This window comes from Marmota flaviventris, chromosome 12, assembly GCF_047511675.1.
Source record: "Marmota flaviventris isolate mMarFla1 chromosome 12, mMarFla1.hap1, whole genome shotgun sequence".
Classification (NCBI taxonomy): Eukaryota; Metazoa; Chordata; class Mammalia; order Rodentia; family Sciuridae; genus Marmota; species Marmota flaviventris.
Genome location: NC_092509.1, coordinates 35,666,028 through 35,690,139, shown reverse-complemented (window position 1 = coordinate 35,690,139; position 24,112 = coordinate 35,666,028). Strand labels below are relative to the sequence as shown.

Sequence of the window (24,112 nt, the reverse complement as noted above, 5' to 3'; positions counted from 1 at the left end):
CACGCTGCTGTAGCTAAGCAGAAGCAGAAATCGGTAAGTTTACATTGACATAAGCTGTGTTTATCCTGCCACTGGCATCATTAGCATTAATTCCCACAGTTTTATTAAATACAGTCATTTCTGTCCTAAGAAAAGAACCTATCAACAGCTAATTGAGTCCATGCATTTCAAACTGGCTAAATTCAGTGACCTGTTAAAATACCATTACAGTACTTATCCTTTTTGATGGAATAATATCTACCACCAAGGGAATTTGTTTCAGCATTCAAAGGATGTCCAACACTGACAACTTCATCTAATGCACCTCAATTGTGCATGCTTATTCTGTCTGTCTTTGTTTCTTTCTTTTTTCCAGAAATTTAACTGATAATCAAGCATATTAAAGCAGTTATTAGATACTGATTTATGATATCCAGATACATAGCTTGTACTAAAAAAAGATGATTCAATTTTTAATTTAGTCAGTATTTAAACTTCTAATCCACTAGGTGCAAAATCTGCAGATGAACAAGACCAGTGGAAAACTGCAGGCTTGTTTTGGCGGTTTACTGTGAGTTTTTCCTATTGTCATATATAAATACTCTCCCAATGTTCTTGCCTTCTCCATCAGTCAGATTTCAGCATCTCGCCTGTTGGACAATGGGGCTGGTGGCCATGCATAGAGCCTTTGCCATTGGCCAACCAAGATGCTACGCACTGATGCTGCTTGTCCCCTGACTGGAAATTCCAGGGAATTCCTGAGCTCTCTTTACACCAGATAGCCTGATTCCTTTCAGCATGTTTTGTAGCTTCAAGTAGTATTTTTTAAAGGAACACATACCCCCAAATTTCCATTTTTTCCCCTTCATTTATAAGCCACTTTCCAGAAGCTACTCTGCTGTCTTTTAGACTCATATTTCCTAAGGACACCAACCTGACACAAACATGGGAATACTCTCTGCCCCATAGTTTCTCAATACTAAAATCTTTTCCTCTGCAAACAAGTATTTTACTCTGTAGAGGACCCTAAGTTTATTAACTTATTGTGTCATATACTGAACCCTACACTTAGTTTTTTTTTTTTTTTAATAAATTAAGGATACGTTAAGTAGGGAAAACCTCAGAACTTAAGGCAAAACTTAAAACACCTGGATTTTTGTGTTAATACAGAAAGCCCCAACTTGATATTCATCCACACCAGTGAGCCTATCTCTCTGGTCTTATCTTATGATCACAGCTAAAGCTTTCAGCCAAGTGACCAGCAGTGTCCAAAGATTAGGAACTTAGAAAACCATCATTGTAAACCACTCTGGACATCACAGGACAAGAACAGCCACTTAAACCATGATGTTGGTCAAGATAGTGTTTGAAGTTTGCTTACCCTTAAATTTCACAACTTTAAAAAGAGCTTATCACAAATTTTCCACTAAATGATTCAAACAAAATAGGGTAAGCAGGAAAGGAAAGATAAAATAGACGTATTTTTTGCCAGGTGTGGTGACACATGCCTGTAATCCCAGCAGCTCGGGAGGCAGAGGCATGAAAATCCCAAGTTCAAAGCCAACCTCAGCAATTTAGCAAGGCACTAAGCAACTCAGTGAGACCCTGCCTCTAATAAAATACAAAATAGGACTAGGGATGTGGCTCAGTGGTTGAGTGCCCCTGAGTTCAATCCCTGGTACCCCTCCCCCCAAAAAAAGGCGTACTTTTTATCAATAGGGAACAAAGTACCAATATTCCATCAAATAAGGTAATTTCTGTAGCTACCTTATTAAGAAGCCAATTGATTACTAGCATGGGAACCCTTTGCTAGTTGGCAGTCACAGATTGGAGGAACAAAAGAGCTATTAAACACTGCGCCACTTTAGACTTAAAGACTTGGAAATAAAATTTTTGGTAGCTGTTATTAAAAATGCATGCAATTTATATTCCTAATTATGATGGTGGGAAAGGTGTTCTTATACTGCATAGTTATAAGGACTTGGCTTCTAAACATTTTCAGTAATATCCCAGGTGGTATAACATAATCATTTAGTAAATATGCTTATGATGCCTTCGGCACTGGTATTCATTCTTCTTATGTTATCAAATCTGTGGTAACTTTCAATGTAGAGCTCAGGGAAAAAAAAAAAAGCCTGAGATTCAACAATAAGACTGTTTTCTGTGTTTTAGGTTGCTTTTAGAGTGGTGCTTGTGTGGCATTTGTGCTGTCACTGTATTATGTTTGTCTCTTTTTTTCTGTTCAAAAATGTATCCTACCTTAATTGTGTCTATTAAAATGAATTTTAAGAGCTAGGTAAAATTTTAATCAGTAAAATGTGACAGCACAGTCACAGTAATATTTTTCTTCCCCCGATCATGCTGTCTACAAATATTGGTGAAATCTCAGACAGAAACTATTGAATTTGAAATGCTTTTTAAATCATTCCCACAAGCAACTTAAATTCAAACAAAGTGAGAAAGTTTGTAATAAGCAATTTTAAGCAACAATAAAATGTTTTTCAGTGACAGGCTGATACAAAAATTACATTTGCATATTAGTTTATCAAATTCTTAACATACTTAAAAAGCATTGTTCTTTTGGTACATGTAATTCTTTAAGTATATATATTTTCATGAATATATATACTTAATGGAGAAAGGTACTCCTTATCGGAGAAAGAGTTATGTAGAGAAAAAATTAATAATTAACTTTCCCAGTGTCTAAGACCATATCTATTGCTCTCCTGCATTTCTTTTTTTATTAAAAAGATTATTTCTGGGTCAATTTAATATTTTCTGTTATTAAAATAATACAATATACAAATACTGTCAAACAAATCAGTCTTAATGTAGGCAAATTAGGTAATATGTAATTATTTTGAAAAAAAACTGTATTTGAAGCAAGCTGAAAAATGTTGATAGTTTTAGAAATTACAACAAAATTTAGCTCCTCCCCTGCACTTCCAAAAAAAGAAACAAATTACTGCAGAAAAACATGAATTAGTTATGTAACAAAAACACTACCTAAACTACATTTGAGAAGCATATTAGAAATGCAAGTTGATAATGAATCTTTGGAGGCCACTGAAGCACGGTCGAATGTGATTACACATTAATCATCTTCCTTCTGAGACACAAATCTTACATTTATGTTTTTAAATGCCAACATATAAAAACTAAAAATCCAAAAGCATTATTAACCTGGGAACAGTGCTCATAATTACTGTTTACTGGAATGTACATTCATGCCAACTTAAATGCTCACAATAAAACAGAATTTTTAAGTATTTGGTAGTGATATTCACAATGTTTTGAAATTAGGCTTTATGCAGGTAAGACAAACATCTAAGATGCAAAGAAAATAGAATTTTTCTTTTTTCTGTAATTAACATGATCATCTCAACTCTTCAAAAAACTCAAATGCATTTAAAAAGCAATATTAACTTCCAGTCAAGCCTATGGCACCTATTCTGCATGAGGCATGTTTCTGTTTGTTCTACAACTAGTTTTTGTTCAAAAGTGGCACTTTATGCTTTTGGAACTATTATGATAATAGCATTTCTTGGGATGAGCAAGAAAATCTCTGCACTATTCAGTAACGTGAAATTCAGGAAAATAAACCCACCAATCTTTGATTGGGTTTATTTAGAAAAGAGGCAAGTAGAAAAAAATTTAAATGTCTGGAAAACCAGTGCCTCATATTAGAGTTTAACAAAGTTATTTTACTAGATGCAAAATCCTATGTTTCCCCCTGTCTGTGAAACATCTAAATGCATGTCCTCTCTCTGCAGACAGAGCACACTCCTCCTTATGATGTTGTACCTTCCATGCGGCCGGTGGTCCTAGTAGGCCCCTCTCTGAAGGGTTATGAGGTGAGTAGCAGCCTTCGCCTCTGTAGCACACTTGACCTTCGCATGTTAAACTGCTTTGTGACTCTACCTCCCACTTTTAAACTCTGGAATTTGAACTTAAATAGCCCAGAGCAGCAAAGCATGTTGTTTTTTCAAGTTGTGGTATATGTTGTTTGGTATGTTCTCCTGGCTGTTGCTTCGGATATTTCTGCTAGCTACAGTTTTATCAGTCCAGGAAATCGTATTAAATGGAGAGTAACTGAAACCATTTGCAGTCTAATTTATTGTCACTAAAGCATCAGGATAAATTTGGGGAACTCTTTTGAATTGTCTTTGAATTGGAACTTAGAAACAGAAAAATGTGGTAACTTCACATGCTTCTTTTTCCAAATACAAAGTTAAGGTAATTTTAAGAGTTCATTTTTTCCTTTTTCGTATTTTATTTTTATTAAATTATTTATTTATTCTAATTTGTTACATATGATGGCAGAATGCAATTCATTTTATATTACACATATAGAGCACAATTTTTCAAGTCACTGACTGTACACAAAGTATTTTCATACCATTTGTGTCTTCATTCATGTACTTAGGGGAATGATGTCTAACTCATCCCACCATTATTCCTACCCCCATGTCCCCTCCTTTTCCCTCCCTCCCCTTTGCACTATCTAAAGTTCCTCCATTCTTCCCATGCTGCCCTGCCATCACCATTATGAGTCAGCATCCTCATATCAAAGAAAACATTCAGCCTTTCTTTTTTGGAGATTGGCTTGCTTCACTTAGCATTATGTTCTCCAACTTCATCCATTTACCTGCAAATGCCATGATTTTATTCTCTTTTAATGCTGAGTAATGTTCCATTGTGTGTGTGTGTGTGTACACACACACACACACATATACATCAAAGTTTCCCTATCCATTCATCTACTGAAGGGCATCTAGGTTGGTTCCATAATTTAGCTATTGTGAATTGTGCTGCTATAAACATTGATATAGCTGTACAAAATTGGTTTATCAAAGTAGTAATATTTTATTGATTTCTCACAGGTCACAGATATGATGCAAAAAGCATTGTTTGATTTTTTAAAACACAGATTTGAAGGGAGGTGAGTATTTCAGAATATTGGCCTTTGTGGATTTTTGATTTCATGATAACCAAACAGTAGTGGGACAGGCATATGATCTCAAGGGTAAACTACCCAGTAATGCCTATATGATGACAGGAAATAAGTTTTGTTCAAAGTTGAATCATAATCAATAAATATTTGTCATGTTTCCTTTCTACATCTGCAATCCTGGAAAATCTAGTTCCTGTACTTACATCTATAAGCTGAACTTGGCCATGACCTTCAGTTTACGATCAACCAGCTCTCATATCACTGCCCAGACATCATAAATAAATATCCCTTTTCAATTCACTTTCCTACTCTTCCCAAAGACTTTTTCAGCATCTCTTCTTAAACTTTCTCATGCCAATCTCCTTTTATGAACTTGCATCCTACATCACTGAGAAAATGGGGGCAAACAGAGGAGAACATCCAGTAGGTCCCATCACACCTATCCCAGCTTGCAAGTCTACCAGAATGTTCTGCTTGTGTTAAGATATATTCTAGCAATGGCCAACCTGCCTCAGAACCACTTGAGCATTAGATTCTATTCAAATCAACTAGATCAAAAACTATCACTCCTTCCCCATTTCTGCATCAGTATTTGCTGTTCCAACAGAAACTCCATCCACATAAAAAAAAGCATTTTCTTCTCATATTTGACTTCACATTCCCCTCCAACTGTCTCACTTTTCTTCATATCTTTATAGCAAGACTCATTAAAAGACTTGTGTATACTGTACTTGCTCTCCTTTTTTCTTTCACTTCTACTCCCAGTTATGCTGTCACCCACACTATTCAACCAGAACTAGTCAAGATCACCAGTGATCTGCACACTGCTAAATCTAGGGGTGAATTCTTACCCCTTATGTTACTTGACCACAAGCAAGAGATGACATGGTGGACCATTTCATCCTCTTTTAAATAGTTTGCTTGGTTTCTGGAACCAGTTTTCTGGTTTTCCTTCTATTGCCCTAGCTGCTCCTTTGTTGATTCTTCCTCGTCGGCTAGACATCTTGGAGAGCCCAGGGCAAAACCCTTTGGACTTTTCTCTCTCCCAAATATATTCACTCCTTTTAAATATCATTTCATTCTTTGCTGATATTTCTCTGAATTCCAGGCACAAATACCAAATTGCCTATTCAGAATCACCACTAAGATGTCTACTGGAATTCTCAAACTTAACCTCCAAACTCCCCAAACCTCCCAGTCTTCCTAACCTGATTTAATAATTTCTTCATCTTTTAGTCTCCAAACCCTTCAGCCCCATATCACTGAATTATCCTCAACTGTTCTTTTTTATATCCTCCATCCAAAGGCTGTTGTCTTTATCTTCAAAATACATCCATCTCTAACTACTTCTCACATCTCTTCTACTCTCTATTAGCCTTTTGATCTGAACACCATAATATTTTCCCTAGATTTGTCTCAGTGCTTTTTTTTTTTAATTGCTCCCTTGAAGTCTGCCCCCAGTTCAGCAGCCAGAATGTCCCTGTTAACTGTGGGCTGGAGCTCATCATTCTTCCATTTGTGACTTTTCACTCAGATTGAAAACCAAAGTTCTTTTTGTGGCCTGTATGACCTCTGGGATCTAACCCTGCACACACCCTTTATTTTCATCTTTCACTACACTCCCGCTTGCTCATTCTTCTTCAGCCACTCACTTCCTCACTGCTACGTGACTGTCCCCAGACAGCTCAGATCCATGTCCACATCGGTGTATCTGTGCTTTGTAGTTCCCTCTGGTAGGAACACTTTTTCCTCAAATATTCTCCTGGTGACATGTGCATATGTGCACACACACACACTCTTTACCTTCTCTGTTTATGTATTTTACCTATATATTGTTATCAGCCTTCTATGACTAGAAAAAACTCCAGGAGGATAAGGATTCTTAAAGTTTTGTGAACTGTGGTGCCTAAGACACTACTTGACATGAACAATGAATGGATTAATGCTGATTCAATGTCTGCTGTGTATTCTGTGCTAAAGAAATGCAGAAATGTTGAAGCTACTGTCTTTATGAAGGACTCATATGAATACCATAAGTTGAAATGTCTAGCAATAAAATAGTACGCTGATAAAGGGGCACCTCAGTATGTGTAGTACAAGGTACAGGTAGCATAAAGAGAGGAGCAATTAATATAGATTTAGGGATGTTCCCAGATAGGACGGGGTTTTAAATGGACCTAAGATCTTACCAGCTGAACCAGGAGGAGAAGGGCATGTCTAGTAGAGGGTGTTAAGTGTGCAGGTACCAGGGTGTGATGTACTGTATGTGAAGTAAGCCACCTAGAGGTGTTCAAGGACCTATGCAGGGAATGACTAGTAACAAAGCGAGAAGCTGTATCTAGTATGGCACACCAGTAAGCTTGGACTCAATCCATTACCTTTCCTCCTCTTCCCTTCCATTTAATAAAGCCAATGTGTTTATTTTTTTTAAATTGATGCTTTATAATTATACATAATTTATTCAATCTCATTCCCCAGTACCTTCCTTTTTCCTCCCTCTTTTCCTGATCCACTTGATCTCATCTATTGATTTATATTTTAATGATGTCTATATAATATATAATAATATGATTCTATCTATCTATCTATCTATCTATCTATATATATATATATATATATATATATATATATAGAGAGAGAGAGAGAGAGAGAGAGAGAGAGAAACTCATTGTAATATGTTTTTACATGGACATAGCATAATTTGGGAATTTCATTCCCCAGGACTTCCCTATATACTCTCTTCCTCCCTTCCTGTACTCAATATCGAGTCTCCTTCCTATTTGGGGAGCTCTTTTTGTTTTTGCTCCCCCTTCCCTACTTTCCACATATAAAATTCAACCCTTGACTTTTAGTCTGGATTATTTCACTTAGCATGATATTCCCCAGTTCCTTCCTTTTACTAGCAAATCACATAATTTCATTCTTCTTTATGACTGAGTAAAACTCCAGGTGTGGGGTATGTGTTTCATATTTGCTTTGTCCATTAGTCTGTTGATGGATATCTAGGCTTGTTTCTACAACTTGACTGTTATGAATTGAGCTGCTATAAACATTGATATGCATATATCACTACAGTATGCTGATTTTAGTGTTTTGGGAGATATATACGAAGAAGTGGGATAGCAGGGTCATATGCTAGTTCTATTCCTAGCCTTTTGGGGAATCTCCATACTGCTTTCCAGAGTGGTTGCACTAATTTGCAGCCCCTCCAACAATATAGAAGTGTATCTTTACCCCACAACCTCACCAGCAATTATTGTTATTTGTGTTCTTGATCATTGCCATTCTAACTGGAGTGATATGAAATATCAGTGTAATTTTGATTTGCATTTCCCTCATTGCTAGGGATGTTGAACATGTTTTCATGTTTGTCAGTTATTTACATTTTTTCTTTTGAGAAGTGTATGTTTATTCTTTTGCCTATTTTTGATTGGGTTATTTGCCTTTTGGTGTTGAGCTCATTACATATTCTGGCTATTAATTCCCCCTTGGAATAGCTGTCAAAGATTTTCTCCATTCTGTAGGTTCTCTTCATGTTCTTTTCTTTTCCTGTGCAGAAGATTTTTCATTTGATGTCATCGCACTTATTTCTGGTTTTTATTCTTGAGCTTATTAAGGAAGTCACTACCTGTGCCAATATGTTAGAATGTTGACCCTATGTTTTCTTCTGGCAGTTATAGTGTTTCTGATCGAATTCCCAGGTCTATGATTTACTTTGAGTTTTTATTCAGGGTGAAATAATGGGATCTAATTTCATTCTTGTTCATAGGGAAATCCAGTTCCTCCAGCACTATTTGTCTAAAAGTTGATCTTTTCTCCAAGGTCTGTTTTTGACAGCTTTGTTAGGGATCAGATGACTGTGTCCCTGTGGATTTCTCTGCATATTCTAGTCATTGATCCTAATCTGGTTTTATGCCAATATCATGCTATTTGTTACTACAGCTTCGTAGTATAACTTGAGATCAGGTATTGTGATGCCTCTGCAGCCTAAGCAAGTCTTTATTGAGTATGTTCCATGTGCCAAGCATTGTGAGGTGTCAAAGCAGACAAGGACTTTAATTTCATTAAGTTGACTTAGATAGCCTTGAATCAATGGGTAGCATAGTAAAGTTTAAGCCAGCTCCTGTAATATCAAAGACATGATAGGGGTCCAAAATTTAAGAACAGATTATAGGGGACTTGGGAACATGCTGGGACTAGTACATATTGCTCCATTCTAAATAAGATAAATTTGCTGCCTCTTTGCCACACTCCTTTCTCTGATCCTAACAATATAAGAGACAGTATCAGTCAGTTTTTAGTGTTCTATTAAATTTCTTAATATTTTCTAGACCATATTTATTCCTCCTGTCATTCTAATTTACATTGACCTTTTTTTTTTTTTTTTTTAAAGGCAGGGTGTGCTAGGGATTGAAGCCAGGGACTCAAAATGCTAGGAAAGTGCTTTAGCTACATCCTCAGCCATTATATTGGTTTTTGACAGGGAAGGCAAGAGTAGGGAGGGAAATTTTACGGCAGGACAGATATGAGTAAGCGATCAAGCAAAAAAATAAAAGGAATTGAAACTAGTTTTCCTCTTTCTAAATACAAAAAAAAAAAAAAAAAAAAAAATCTTGTCTACCTACATCAATGCTAATTAGATGTTTATTGCTCCATTTAGTAAGTGCCAGGAAATGGCTTTTGGTTTGACCTGGGACTAGCAGGCACTGGTTAAGTATAAAAGGCATACATCTAATCTGCCTAATTGTTTCTTTATTCTCAGTTCTGTCATTTTTTACAATTTGGAATTGTCTACATGAACATGCACACCTAAAATATTCTGCTAAAATAGAAACTGTACTGTCACGAATATGTTAACTCACTGCCCTTTCCTAAAATGGAATGGAATTTACTGATTTACCACTTCTATGTAACCATACTATGATTTGGATTGGAGGGTGGATTCCAGTCAGGATGCGTGTCTCGGACCCGTGTTCTATGATATCAGTCATGCGAATTGATTTCATTTAGGAAACAAAATATCTGAATATTGGATCATCTACTGCTTCTTACCAGAAGTAACTTCCATATGGCTTTACTAATGGACCTGCCTTGGGCCATCTTGAGTCACAGAGCTGGAGTTCACCACCAATTAAAGATCCACAAAGAAGTAACAAAGTCCATAGATAGAATTTCAAAAGATATAATGTTTTCCCCCATAATGAGACATGCAGAGTAACTCTCTTTGCTTTTGGCAATACAACAGCAGAAAGTAGAAAATCATCAGAAGGTGCCAGCTAAATGTGTATCCATTATATTCTAAAACGGAAAAAATGGATTATTCCTTTAGGCCCATACGGGAGAAAATAAAGGTTCTAGGTATTTGGGAATTCTTTTTCTGTTCTGAAATCCAGTTAATTTAATTTGTGGGACGCTCTGGAGAGCTGTAGGAATCACTCTTCCGGTTATTAGTGTTTTGTTCATGTGTCAGATCAAATAAGACATGATAAATCATCCTCTTTTTGTTGTGTACAATAGAATAGCCCCTAACCAACTGTGTCACGTCAACAAAACAATCTCCAGATTCACCTTGTAGGACAATGAAAGGTAAATTAACAAAATCATGAACAAACATTTGGGACAAACTGTTTTCTCCACCAGTGAGTTTTAAAATGTCAGCCATCAGTACTGAAGTGTTAGGAATGTGTACTGAATTGCTATAGAGATACTGTATACCAGGGCCAGAATCTTGTGTGAGTAACCTTATTGGAAATCAATAATCCTGGGAAACATTGTATCACTTTTTTTTTCTGGTGTAAGAAAACATCTTCAAAACTGGTTTGGGTACGTATCAGAATCACCTGAAGCATATTAAAAGAATTCAAGGGGCCATATGCCACCTTTGACTATTTAATATCAAATCTCTGGGGCAGGTTGTGGGCATTCCTAACTGTAGAAGTATATATAGTGATTCTGACATACCATGAGAGTTGAGACTCACTGCTCTAAAATGAACTGTTCCTATGAATTTTGCTATTTAGATCTTCAAGGTCTGCTGCTTGGTTTTTTCATGCCCAAACCATGACTGTTAAGAGCTCAGATAATGGCCTGTCTCATGTAGCATATGCAGATAACCACATAAGCAGGTCAACAGAAACCAGGCTGAGCATGTCTGTTTCCCTAGAATGTCATCATCACAGGGCAGCTGTTTCCCCATGAGTTTGCAGAGCTCTTTCAAGGCTCATAACTAGAGCTCTGGTCATCAGCCGTGCTCAGGTCTCAAACAGTTATAATAATCAAGTGCCTAATACTTCAGGTACTCTTGTTTCTGCTAGGAACTCCCATCCCATAATAATATACCAGGTCATTCCCTCCCTCCCTCAGGTCTCCAACAAATGTCCCCTTACCTGAAAGATCATCTCTGAACATTTAATTAAACCCTTCACAGCATTCCCATCTTCATCCTTACTATTCTGCATTGCCAGTGGCACTTATCATAACCTGACATCAGATATCTGTTTGCTTCTCTCCATTCTCTGCCTCTTCTGTAAGAATGTAAGTTCCATAACAGCACCTAGAATAATGATCGACACATAATTGGTACTCCACAAATATGGATGGAAGTAATGACTATCTTTGCACTATGCAGGTATTCAGAATAAAGGAGTCCTATTACATGCATTACAGCTGAAAATTCCCTTTACATTCCACACCAACCCCCAAGTAAACAGGAATTTTATAATAATCGTTGAGCAATGATTCTTCCTACCTCTAGCCTGATTTCACTTGTGAATGCATTCTGAAATAATAAATTATTTTTTAAATTCATGGGTTTATTATTGGGTTTTGTTGTTGTTGTTTTTCTTGTTCTTGTGGTGCTAGGACTTAAACCCAGGACCTCACACACACTAGGTAAGTACTCTACTGCTGAGCTACAATTCCAGGCTTAGTTGTTGCTTTTTAAATGCTCAAATTTTCATCAAAGCCCCAAAATTTTAAAAATCAAGTAGACTTACAGCAATGAAGATGAATCTCAAATCTGTTAGGTAAAATAAAAGAAGCTCAACTTGAAAAGTTAAATATATGTTTCTATTTATATGATATTCTGGAAAAGTCAAAACCATATGGGGACAGTTAATAGTTTTATGGTTGCCAGAGTGGGACAGGAGGAAGGATTCTCTACAGGGGGGCAGCACAAGGGAACTGTGGAGTCATTAGATAATTCTGTGTGTCATGAATGCACTGATGGACGAAGAATTCTATAAACTGGTACAAACTCATAAAACTGTATACCCGAAATGTCTAAAAAAATCTTTTTTTAATGTCTATTTTTTTAGTTGTAGTTGGACACAATACCTTTATTTTATTTATTTATTTTTATGTGGTGCTGAGAATGGAACTTAGCACTTTGCACATGCTAGGTGAGCACTCTACCACTCATCCACAACCTCAGCCCTAAAACTGTCTATAATCAACCTTCCCATTTAACTGTTGACTTAAATGGTCAGGGCTTTCTGACTAAAATAGCTTTCCTTTAGAATTTTGAAAGCCTTTGTTCCATTAACTTCTGGTTTCCATTGTTGTTCTTAAGAAATACAAAGCACTTCAATTCCTGTCCTGTTTTTCTTCTGGAAACTTTTAGTTTTCTCTTTGTCCCATATATATTATGAAATTTATAAAATTTAGTGTAGATCTTTTAATCACTACAATAGATGCTTTCAATTTGAAAAATCAGACTGTTAATTCTGGAATTATTTCCTTTTACCTATTCTCTCTCAACTCTTAATCTTTGGAATTTGAACTTCCTGGGCAGTTCTAATTTTCTTAGCTTTCTTCTGTTTTATCTCTTTGGCTTTTTTGTTAAAGATGCCCTTAACTCTGTTTTACATTTTGCTTCCTACTGTCACTTTTAATTTCTAAAACATCTTCCTTATTTTGTTTTTAAACAACTTTATTCCAGTTTCGTAGATAATAATTCCTTATTAATGGATGACCTTTCTGTTTGTTGTGGCCCCTAATGTAAAATGTTTTCCTAAGATGCCTAGTAAACACTGCTGTCTCAAATTAATTAATTAGAAGTTCTGTGCTGGTAGTGGAGTTTGCCGATTTTGTGCTCACCTATGGGACAGTCTTGATGGATAATTTACATAGAAGACGTCCAATATACATTATCTTTATGCCTGTATATATAATATTTTTTAAAGTTATTAATGGGCCTTTATTTTATTTGTTTGTTTATTTATATGCGGTGCTGAGACTCAAACACAGTGCCTCACACATGCTAGGCAAGTGCTCTACCACTGAGCCACAACCCCAGCTCACATCTTTATGCCTTTATTATTTGGCAGTTTGCCCAATCTTCCTTTCTTACACCTCGAGGATATAAACATAAGCCTGGCTACCAAAATTCACTGATCAGTGGCACTCTTTCTGCCTGTGGATAATTTGTGGTCTCATACAAGATAGGAAAAGAACTCCCACCTGGCCACTTTTTGTGGCGAGCTCTAATTCTGAAGCAGATTTTTAAATCAGGCCTGTCAGTAGCTAGTGGTGCAAAACTGATTTTTAAATCAGTCCTCCCTTCACCATCCTCTTCAAAGATGTTGTCAGCATTCAATTTTGTTTCATTGAATTTGTTTGACACTCATTGAATACTTTTTTGGAATATATCATTTACTATTTCCACTTCCAGATCTTTTTGCTCATTTCTACCCTATCTAAAATGAACCTACCTCAATTCACTCACTGTAACAATACGTTATATGTTCTCTTCACAATAATCATCATAATCTTTCATTGCTTTTATTCTTTATCTCTGCCACTAGAAGGAAGATCAGATTTGCCTTGATCTTATTTATTTTTCATGATTACATATTGTGCAGGGCCTAAGAATATAGGCTCAGAAGTCTGGGTTTAAATCTGTATATTTAGTAAACACACACTAAACTTCTCTCCTAAAAATTTTTGGAATAATTTAATCAGAAAATTCATGTAAAGTGTTTAGTACATATCTAGCACTTGTAAACAACCAATAAATGTTAAGTGAGGCAAGTACAGGATAAGCAAAAAGGTACAATGAAGTATCCTAACATAGGGTTGGAAAATAGTTATATAATAGTTATATAAAAATTATATATATTTCATTCTTGGGAAGATTGGGCAAATATTTCAATTCCCTTTTGTAAGATTAACAACCTTAGGCTCTTTTGTTACTTTTTTCTCCAACAGGATATCTATCACAAGGGTCACTGCTGACATCTCCCTTGCCAAACGCTCAGTATTAAACAATCCCAGTAAGCATGCAATAATAGAAAGATCCAACACAAGATCAAGCTTAGGTAAGTCTGCAATACTGATGAGCTGAAGCTATGTGAACATTGCTTTCCTAAGAATGACAATGAAGAGATCTAGCCAGATGATGATTCCATGTACTCTACAAACAAAGGGGCATATGTTGTCAGTAGCTAGTGGTACAATCTTGATTTTATTGTGTGGAAAGATTTTTTATATTTCAAGTTAAAAATTCCACGTGCTGTCAGTACTGATGTTTTGGTTGTGGTTTGTTTTCACTAATAGGAGCTGAGAATTTGAATTATCAATAATGAAATCATATTCAGAATAATGTAATTTGTGTACGTGGTAAGAATGAGGAAGTAAATTCAGGGCTATTCTCCATTGACACCAATATCGTTTATTTGTAAAAATAGTATAGGAGTTTTGGTTAATTTGTTTACAGAGTAATGTCTGAAAATTGCTTATTAACCTATACTGATTAAATTCAGACCCTTCCCAACTATTTCATCTCTTTGAAACATATGCTTAATCACTGATACACATTTAACTGGATTGTGAGGTTTATATTTTTATAAAGTAAATTTTCCAAGGGTTATGTGAGATACTTAACCTTTAGATAGTTCTTTTTCATTTATATATTAAATACACAAATCCTTTGGGATGCAAGCTTTTAACAGAGAAGTTTTTAGTTTACTCTGATGTAAGATTATGTAAGTAGAAAAACTACTAGAAATCAAAGGTTAGTTATGGTACTTTATAAAACTGTTTTATCCCTTATCAAACAATTCTTCACCAATGAATCCTTATCTGTCAACTACTCTCATTATTGGCTGCTCACAGGAATTGTTATAAAATGATCATTTTCATAGATTCAACTGATAGCTAACTAATTAGACTTACTATTGAATTAATGAGATGCATTTAGATTATCATTGCTTTCTAAAGCTATTGTGTATACATTATTTTTAAATGGTATCTAACCACTATGTTGAAGAGTCAAATAAAAAGATGAATTGGATAAAGCCCTTCCTCCTAGGAGCTTAATGGCAATAAGGTAAACATAAGAGCTCAATGGAGTAGAGGACAAAAGCCATAAGGGAAGGTTTTCTAAGAAGCTGGTCTGAGCTGAGACTTGAAGCATGGTACTTCAGTCAAGAAAAAAGGGAATGATGGCGATTTGGGACAGTGAGAGCTAACAAGAGGCTTCTGGAAAACATGTTTCAAGGGGCTGGGATTGTAGCTCAGTGGTAGAGTGCTCGCCTAGCATGTGTGAGACACTGGGTTCAATTCTCAGCATCACATATAAAGAAAGAAAAATAAAGGTCCATCAACAACTAAAATATACATATATATATATATATATATATATATATATATATATATATATATATAAAAACATGTTTCACTTTGGCTGAAGCAGCGTATCATTCAAAGAATAGGCAAGGGTAAAATATTAAGGCGCTTAAGGTATTAGGGAACCATGTAGAGATTTGTGTCCATTCATTTAACAAATACTTGGGAACCAACCATGTGATAGGCATTATTCTAAGTGCCAGATACACAGAAGGATACAAAATTCTTGGTCTTAGGGATTTTTGTCTCATTGGAGAGACAAGGTAAAAAACTTACAGACCATTCATTAGTCAATGGATGATGAGTCCTGAAGTAGTACCAGGCCAGGGAGTAAAGTAAGCTGAGGAGGGTACAATTTTATAGTGTGAAGGCCTCACTGAGGAAGTGACGTTTTAGCAGAATGATGGATGTGGTACTTTAGCATGCCAGGAATACTTTTCTCAAGTAGCTGCAAAGCAAAAGACACTATTCCTGTTTCATTTATAGTTCGGCCCCTTCTTCCATCAACAACCATCCCTAGATATTTAGAAGCAAATCTCGAACATAATTTGCTGAGTTTCTTCATTTGTGCATTATAATTACTACTTGACTAAATCAGGATTCAAATGAAATCTATACATCATAGTTCACAGATCTCTTAAATCTCAGGTTTGCATACATCTTTTCCTTGTCACTTATTCTGTAAGGCACTGACAGTCCAAATTTTCCTAACTGTATTACACTGAGATAATTTATGTGAGTCTGTTTCTTACAAACTAGTTAATTTGGAAGTTCAATGTGTATTTTTATTTTCTTTTAGCAAGACCTTATTATGGGCATTATGTCACCAAATATTATTTTAAAGCTAGTATGTTGAGCTCTGGTTCCTTAAAGAAGTTCAGGTAAATAAGAGGTCTCTATTTATAACACTGTGAGGTCAGATGATTAATGACTTGCTTTTCTGGAATAATATGCCAGTTAAAATTATTTCTAGGGATCTTCTGGTATGAATGCAGATGCATAAGAGGAATCAAAGGTATTCATAGGATCAAGTTTGCTGGCTTAAAGGAGTCTTATAAATTGATCTTCCAATAATTGCAGTGAAAACTACAAGTTATAATTTACAGGCCTATGCAGTCTAGCAGCTTCTGGCTAATTATTAAAATAAAACTTTAAAAAATTCAGTTACTTATTTATAATAGCTATATTTTAAGTGTCCTGCAGCTAGGCTACCATATTAGGCAGCATGGATAATATTTTCATCATCACAGGTTTTAGAATCTTTGGAAAGATCATAGAGTAGTAGATGAGCTGAATGCAATTTCTTGGAGTTCAAGTAGATCTTTTTTGTTTGTTTGTTTTATGGTGCTGGGATCGAATCCAGGGCCTCGTGCATGCAAGGCAGGCACTTTACCAACTGAACTATATCCCTAGCTTCTCAAGTAGATTTTTAGATGTTTGGTGATAGCTTAGGTTTTTGAGTGCTGCTTCTAATAGATAACTGCCCTTATAAAGCATGAATGTTGCAGGACCATTTCTTGTGTTTGGGGACAGTTTGTAATAGGTACCTTTCATGTGGTTCAGCTTGCTAATAAAATCTCAACAGCATGATCATAGGGGACACAAATGTACATAAGCTCATGCAATGACAGGAAAGCTGGCAATGGCTGCTAGGGTGAAGTGGTTAGAAATAAAGATATAATAGTTTTATGATTCCACAGAATGAAAAATGAGTCAGCAGAGAGCAAAAACATTTGGCTCTCAGTGTTATGCTGAAGGAAATTTTAGAAATTCTTAAGGTATTATAAAGAAATAGCTCTTTTCAAAAAATAACTGATCAAAATTGTGCTGCCTATAAACACAAACTGGCTGATCTGACCTTCCTTTTGAAGAAATAATGTAGCATTTAAAATGACATTTTTAAATAACTGAACTCTGCTTACCCTTTTACAGCGGAAGTTCAGAGTGAAATCGAAAGGATCTTTGAACTTGCAAGAACATTGCAACTGGTAGTTCTTGATGCGGATACTATTAATCATCCAGCTCAACTCAGTAAAACATCTTTGGCCCCTATCATAGTGTATGTAAAGATTTCGTCTCCTAAGGTAAGGAGGATTGCTGCTGTTAGCTCTATAACTAGATTTTACTAAAATGTGTTTTGTGTTTGTTTCCAATTAGAACAGGCTATGCCTTTATGATGGGTGTGGAGGTTGAAAAAATATATTATCAGGAATTTTTATGATTGATATAAGCAAAACACCACTAGTGTAATGGGTTAAAGCAGTAATTCTTAAGTGTGGTCCATAGATCCCTGGTGGGTTGAGACACTTTCAGTGGATACATGAGGTAAACCTTAAAGATATTTGCATAAACGATAAAAAGCAACTATGGGTAAACAGCACCAACAGTCATTGTATTACTGTCATGTTATTATAGTTAAATTGTGGGTCTAGAGTCTGTGTAATGAAAATTAAGTATTTATGAGGACACTGCTGCTAGATTTTCTATAACCAGATTTTACTAAAATGTGTTTTATGTTTGCTTTCCAATTAGAACAGGCTATGCCAAAGTTAGCTACTCTCCCCGCCCCCCATGGAATACCGTTTGTACGTAGTCAGTATTTTCTTGAACATAATAAGCCAATCACTTCAAGGAGAACAACAGCATTTGTTACCAATGAGCATATAACATGTATCATGTTTTAATTCAATATGAATGTCAACAGTTTTGGGAAGATCTGATCAACTCAGTGAACCATTATTTTCCAAATGATGAGTAAATGATGTTACAAACATCCAAATTTTCAGACAGACCAGTGGAATTAATGAGAGAGAAGTTCAGTGATATGGTTTCAGATAATACATATCAAGTAGTCTTTAAAGGCGAGACGACTTGTTGAATTTTAGCATCAAAGGATATCACCTATCTAAAAGGGTGCAACTAAAATGTTCCTCCTTTTACACTGTGTAGCAGGTTAAATTTTTCTTGCATATTTCAACCAAAATGATACATTGTAGAAGCATACAGAATAATTGTATTCTATGACAAAAACTATAGCTGTTTTAGGGGCTGTGGCTTAGTGGCAGAGCGCTTGCCTGGTATGTGTGAGGCACTGGGTTCGATCATTAGCACCACATATAAATGAACAGTCATTCTGTCCATCTGCAACTACAAAAAAAAAAATTTTAATTGTAGCTGTTTTATTATTTCCATTTCACATAAAAGCTCTTGGGGTTTTTGATTTTTTTTAAAAAACCTGAAGAGGTCATGAAGCAAACAGTTTGAAAACTTAGGCTAGAAAGGACACAGTAAGCTCTATGCAAAGATGCAAATAAGATTTATGTTAGCATACTGACTTTGTAGAGATTTTGTCTTTTATAGCTCAATCTATTTATAAACATATGTGTTATATATAAAAAGGTCCCTAGATAAAGGAGTCACTAATGTACCTTGTAGTTTACCTGAGTGAAGAGATTCCTCTGTTGAAAACTTGTCTCTTTTACAGGTTTTACAAAGGTTAATAAAATCTCGAGGGAAATCCCAAGCTAAACACCTCAATGTCCAGATGGTAGCAGCAGATAAACTGGCTCAGTGCCCTCCAGTAAGTTTTGTCTGTATATGGGAGAATCCAGTTGAAGACATCAGACCTGGAATTTCATTGGAAAAGCAATAAATGCTTGTCAGGGAAGAGAATCCTAATTGTTTACAGTGGTATTGTCTCCAAAGAAAAACTGTCTGCTTCCTGGATCACATTTTGAACACATTAATAAGCCAGATAATGATCATGGCTTACAAAATCCTATGTGCATCTTTATGGTATACTCACTTAAATATCAACTACAAGACTGCAGCCTCATAGTTGATTTGTAAGACGGATCTCTTTGGGGTTGGTGTATTATTTGCTTCTGATCACAGAAGGGAGCGATCAGAAGCAAATAAAGGGAGCCAGTTGTCTACTCTTAATTGTCCAAGGAATTTTTAGTACTGTGACCAAAATACCTAAAAATCACAACTTAAAGAAGGTAAAATTTATTTTGGCTCAAGGTTCAGAAGGCTAGTCCATGGTGAGCCAACTGTTTCTTTGGGCTGGAGATTCAAATTATTAATCCATTAAGTGTCTACCTGTCCCATTAAGTGCTGCTATAAAAGTTATCAAGTTGATTTGAAGTATGTTAAAATTAACAACAAACATTTTTAAAAACCTTTAACAGTGAGGCATGTATTTTCTAACAAACTACTATGAAGTTTGAATCATGCCAATTTGTGAGTGCTTCAGCAGCTTTTGTCAAATTTCACATCCTGATATTACCTCATTAACTTCTAAATTAAACCTTTCTGCAGTCACTGTGTCAAAAACAGGCTTCTTCCTATACTGTTCAGATTTTTATTCTTTCTCATATCTCCTATCATAGTTCACTGTTTTTCATTATTGATAAACCTTACTGTTATACCCTTACCAACTATTATGACACCTGTTCACTTAGTGTTTTACACAAGGATTTGAGGTGCCACATTTCTGTTGGCTGTCTTAGCTTATAAAAGAACACATAAGCAAATCAAGTGGTGCAGGTTTATCAGTCTCTTCCTCCCTAGTAGGTGGAGGGTGGTGGGAACTCAGTCCTGTGCTAGTGTGTTATTTAAATATTTGCCTCCCCAGGAGTTGTTTGATGTGATCCTGGATGAGAACCAGCTTGAAGATGCTTGTGAGCACCTTGCTGACTATCTGGAGGCCTACTGGAAGGCCACTCATCCTCCCAGCAGCAACCTCCCCAACCCTCTCCTTAGCCGTACCTTAGCCACTTCAACTCTGAGCCCCACCCTAGCCTCTAACTCACAGGTAAGGGGAGTTATCTTGTATGGAGAAAGTGGGATGCCAAAGGTGACACCACTGTGACCCAAACCCAGATAGCACTGCCTGCTGTAGTGTACTAATGCTATCCTAACTAAGACAAGAAGTGTGAGTCACTTGGATTCTCAAGTTCACCAAGTTGTATACCTGAAGAGAAGCACTATGAACACAACATATACAGACTTTAAAACTAACTGCATGATCCTAAAAGACCACCTGGACAACCCTGGGCAAGTTCCTTAACTGCTCTTGCCTCAGTGGACTTGGAATTATAATGGCAAGTGAACATATCTTTCCCCCACCCCCCCGGAGATTAGTACAACCATCCTAGAACTAAGGTAAAGAGTATCTATGCAGGCATGTCCCATTTGAGCATTTCATAATTATTTTTTTTCTTAATCCACTCACATGTACTCCAACAGAGGCTGTGAAGTGTATACCCACATATAGAAAAACCTCAGACCTGCACCTGCATTGGAACTACAATATATAAAAACTTTCTCCCTCCTTCAATTAGTCATTAAAATAATAAAAAAAAGGTTAGTATGTTTGCTTTTCCACACACAATAAAGTCCAGTTTAATATAGTACAAACCTTAACAGTGACACTATCAAAGGAACTAAGTAACTTGACCTAGGTTAAACATTTCAGATATGTAAAAAGAACTACACCTGAATGGCCTTGCATCTTAGTTCTTTACACACTCACCTTGGTTAATGTCTGCATATTCCCTTCACTGCCAGGGTTCTCAAGGTGATCAGAGGACTGATCGCTCAGCTCCTGCCCGTTCTGCTTCCCAAGCTGAAGAAGAACCTTGTTTGGAACCAGTCAAGAAATCCCAGCATCGTTCTTCCTCCTCTGCCACACACCACAACCATCGCAGTGGTACAAGTCGAGGGCTCTCCAGGCAAGAGACTTTTGACTCTGAAACCCAGGAGAGTCGAGACTCTGCCTATGTGGAGCCAAAGGAAGATTATTCCCATGAACATGTGGACCACTATGCCCCACATCGTGACCATAACCACAGAGATGAGACCCATGGGAGCAGTGACCACAGACATAGGGAGTCTCGGCACCGTTCGAGGGACATAGACCGAGAGCAGGACCACAATGAGTGCAACAAACAACGAAGCCGTCATAAATCCAAGGATCGCTACTGTGACAAGGATGGAGAAGTAATATCCAAAAAGCGGAATGATGCTGGGGAATGGAATAGGGATGTTTACATCCGCCAATGACTTTTGCCCTTTGTCTCCCCCTCCCTCAAGTCCCCTCAAACAAAATCTTTGGGGTCTACATTGCAATCACATGTGATCTGTCTTGTATATTTTGTATTGCTGTTGCTTAAATAGCAATAGCATGAAATAGAGTATTAATATCCATTCTTTTCTTTTGGAAGTGCTATATAAACTGGCCTGGTACAGCAGTTGTTCTCTGGTTGTATACTAGACTCTTCAAAACCTGTTTGGGGTAGCTGCCACATGAACAAAATTTTTGCCGTCCAGACGACATTGGTGTTTTAAGAAATGTAGCTGATGTACATCCAGCAAGCCAGATGCAGCACAGATTAAAAAGTGGAATTTCTTGGTTCTCCAGATTTTTAATACCCAGATACCTGATGGGCATATTCATTCATTCATGGACCACTGTTTCTTGCTTGTACCTCTGGCTGACTAAATTTGGGGACAGATTCAGTCTTGCCTTATACAAAGGGGATCATAAAGTTAGATTCTATTTTCTATGTACTAGTACTGTGTACTGTATAGACAGTTTGTAAATGTTATTTCTGCAAACACCTTATTATATATAATATATATATATATATATATATATATATCAGTTTGATCACACTATTTTAGAGTCTTAATGCCAAGTCAGCAGATTTGCTTTATGAATTACAGGGATTAGAAATGCCCACATTCAGGAAATTTGTAATAATGTTGTCTAGACACCTCTCCCCATTCTAAAAGAAAGTCTGTATATAATGTAAATATGTGTGATTGCTTGACTTAAAAAGGTTTGATTTCTGAATGTTCTACCATCCTTGTAAGTTTATAATTTTAATCATAAATTATGGTAAATATAACCAAACTCCAGAGATTGTTCTACTCCATACAGTTCACCCAGATTGTGACAAACACATACTTAGGAGCTAGTCACGGCACTGGAGTATGAGAGCTGGAACCCGCTGTGTGCATGTGTCTGTACGTAAGAATGTGCACGAGTGACTGAGATGATTGAGATGCTGAAGACTAATGAAGAAACTAAAGTCTGCTATCTAGAATTCTCACCTGGCTTTGTACTTAATCGTGCTATATGTTGCTTTAATAATCCATTGAGAAGTCAGGGAAGGTGAGGAAGCTTGCTGCCAAAGGTAACTAGGAAAGCATTCATCTGCTGGCTCCTTATTTTTGCTCCTAGAGAGTAAAAATACAGGCAACTTTTACTGTGAGTGTTTCACTGGAAATATCCAATCTTTGTGTGTTAGAGTATTTGTTTTAGTAAGAAATGTTTACACAGCTTGTGGAAGTATTTCATAGTAAAATAAATTTTTATAACTTCTCCCACTTCATTTTCTAACCTTGCCTATTAATCTTGTTTTTTATCTCCTAGTTACCTACCGTTCCTCCCACCACCAACTTGAATAGTTTCACTGTCCGTCAGAACCCAGAAGTGCTTCTTATAACCAAAGTTTCTGCTCTTCAGAAGTTATCAGGGCAAAATGGGGTGACTTGAAGTGAATGAAATGTTAATATTTTCATACATCTAATCTGAAGGGGAATCTAGAAGACACTATCTCCATGCCTCAATTATACTGCTGTAGGAGCTTCCAATGCTATTTTGCTAATGCTAAAAAATTCTGTTTCTCAAGTGTTAAGACAGTATTAGGTGTGCAAATACCTAGCACTTGAAGCTTGTCCCAGGAAATGCCTATCTATATTGCCTAACTTCAGATCTGTACATTAATTTATTTAACAATAATAATTATAGTAATTTATTTTTTGTTTTGCTTTCTTAATTATTCCAAGTTCTTGCCAAATATTCTTGGGCATTATTTCCCCTACACCCAAGAATACTGGAGTTTTAAAACTGTTTTATCATCTAAGTGAAAAATTTCTTTCAGAATTAGTCTTCTGTACTGCTTATAAAAATTTACAGAATATAGTCATTAGTTTTGACATAACTTTACATGATTAAAAAAATATATTCCAATTTAAATTTCTTTTAAAACACACACTAAGATATTAATTACCAATCCATTCCTTTCTTACATGTTAGTTCATCCCAATTAACGACTTTGGAATTCTGAAATTCTTGAAGTATAACTGGCATTTACCTTTCCTGCTGCTATCAATAGTGCTAATAGATTTCATCTTTTTAATTTTGTCCCCGACTCTTAGTTTCTCACTTGACTGTGGAACACATTAGTATAAATTAGAGTATTCCTTAAATAAAAATATTGAAGAATCTGATAGAGCATTTATGTGAAAACTGTATAGTGGGCATATGCATAAATGTGTGTAGCACATCTATAAATGAAGAAATAATCACAAGGACAATGGGATATTTACTGACTTGTGGAATGTAAAATTAGTCTTCACACAGCAGAGGCTTAATCTTAACCTATACATTTATACAACCATGATTTTTGTAGTCAACCTAGAAAATGCTGGAAATGTTCTTTACTGGTCTTTGTCATACCCATTTCGATTTTTTCCTATGCT

The 24,112-nt window shown here is 36.1% G+C and overlaps 1 protein-coding gene and 1 long non-coding RNA gene across 10 annotated transcripts in view; one reads left to right on the top strand and one right to left on the bottom strand.

Annotated features, from left to right (window-relative positions):
- Nucleotides 1–21,653, top strand: part of Cacnb2 (calcium voltage-gated channel auxiliary subunit beta 2) — a 351,637-nt gene extending 329,984 nt beyond the window's left edge. For 3 of the 8 annotated variants that reach the window (XM_027928532.2, XM_027928536.2, XM_027928537.2), the window contains 8 exons: nucleotides 14–33; nucleotides 3,753–3,833; nucleotides 4,863–4,921; nucleotides 14,141–14,250; nucleotides 17,492–17,643; nucleotides 19,044–19,139; nucleotides 20,196–20,375; nucleotides 21,131–21,653. In XM_027928532.2, the coding sequence (XP_027784333.1) occupies nucleotides 14–33; nucleotides 3,753–3,833; nucleotides 4,863–4,921; nucleotides 14,141–14,250; nucleotides 17,492–17,643; nucleotides 19,044–19,139; nucleotides 20,196–20,375; nucleotides 21,131–21,625 (1,193 nt within the window). In that variant the 3' untranslated portion in view covers nucleotides 21,626–21,653. Of the gene's footprint in view, nucleotides 1–13; nucleotides 34–488; nucleotides 551–3,752; nucleotides 3,834–4,862; nucleotides 4,922–14,140; nucleotides 14,251–17,491; nucleotides 17,644–19,043; nucleotides 19,140–20,195; nucleotides 20,376–21,130 lie in introns of all 8 variants that reach the window. The other 5 variants (XM_027928529.2, XM_027928531.2, XM_027928533.2 and 2 more) reach the window with 2 other exon arrangements.
- Nucleotides 1–24,112, bottom strand: part of LOC139707824 (uncharacterized) — a 41,264-nt gene that overhangs the window by 15,399 nt on the left and 1,753 nt on the right. For both annotated transcript variants that reach the window (XR_011709247.1, XR_011709246.1), the window contains exons 2-5: nucleotides 22,679–22,804; nucleotides 21,096–21,339; nucleotides 19,000–19,185; nucleotides 11,320–11,486 (exon numbers count right to left, since the gene is read on the bottom strand). This is a non-coding gene — a long non-coding RNA (uncharacterized lncRNA). The remainder of the gene's footprint in view (nucleotides 1–11,319; nucleotides 11,487–18,999; nucleotides 19,186–21,095; nucleotides 21,340–22,678; nucleotides 22,805–24,112) is intronic.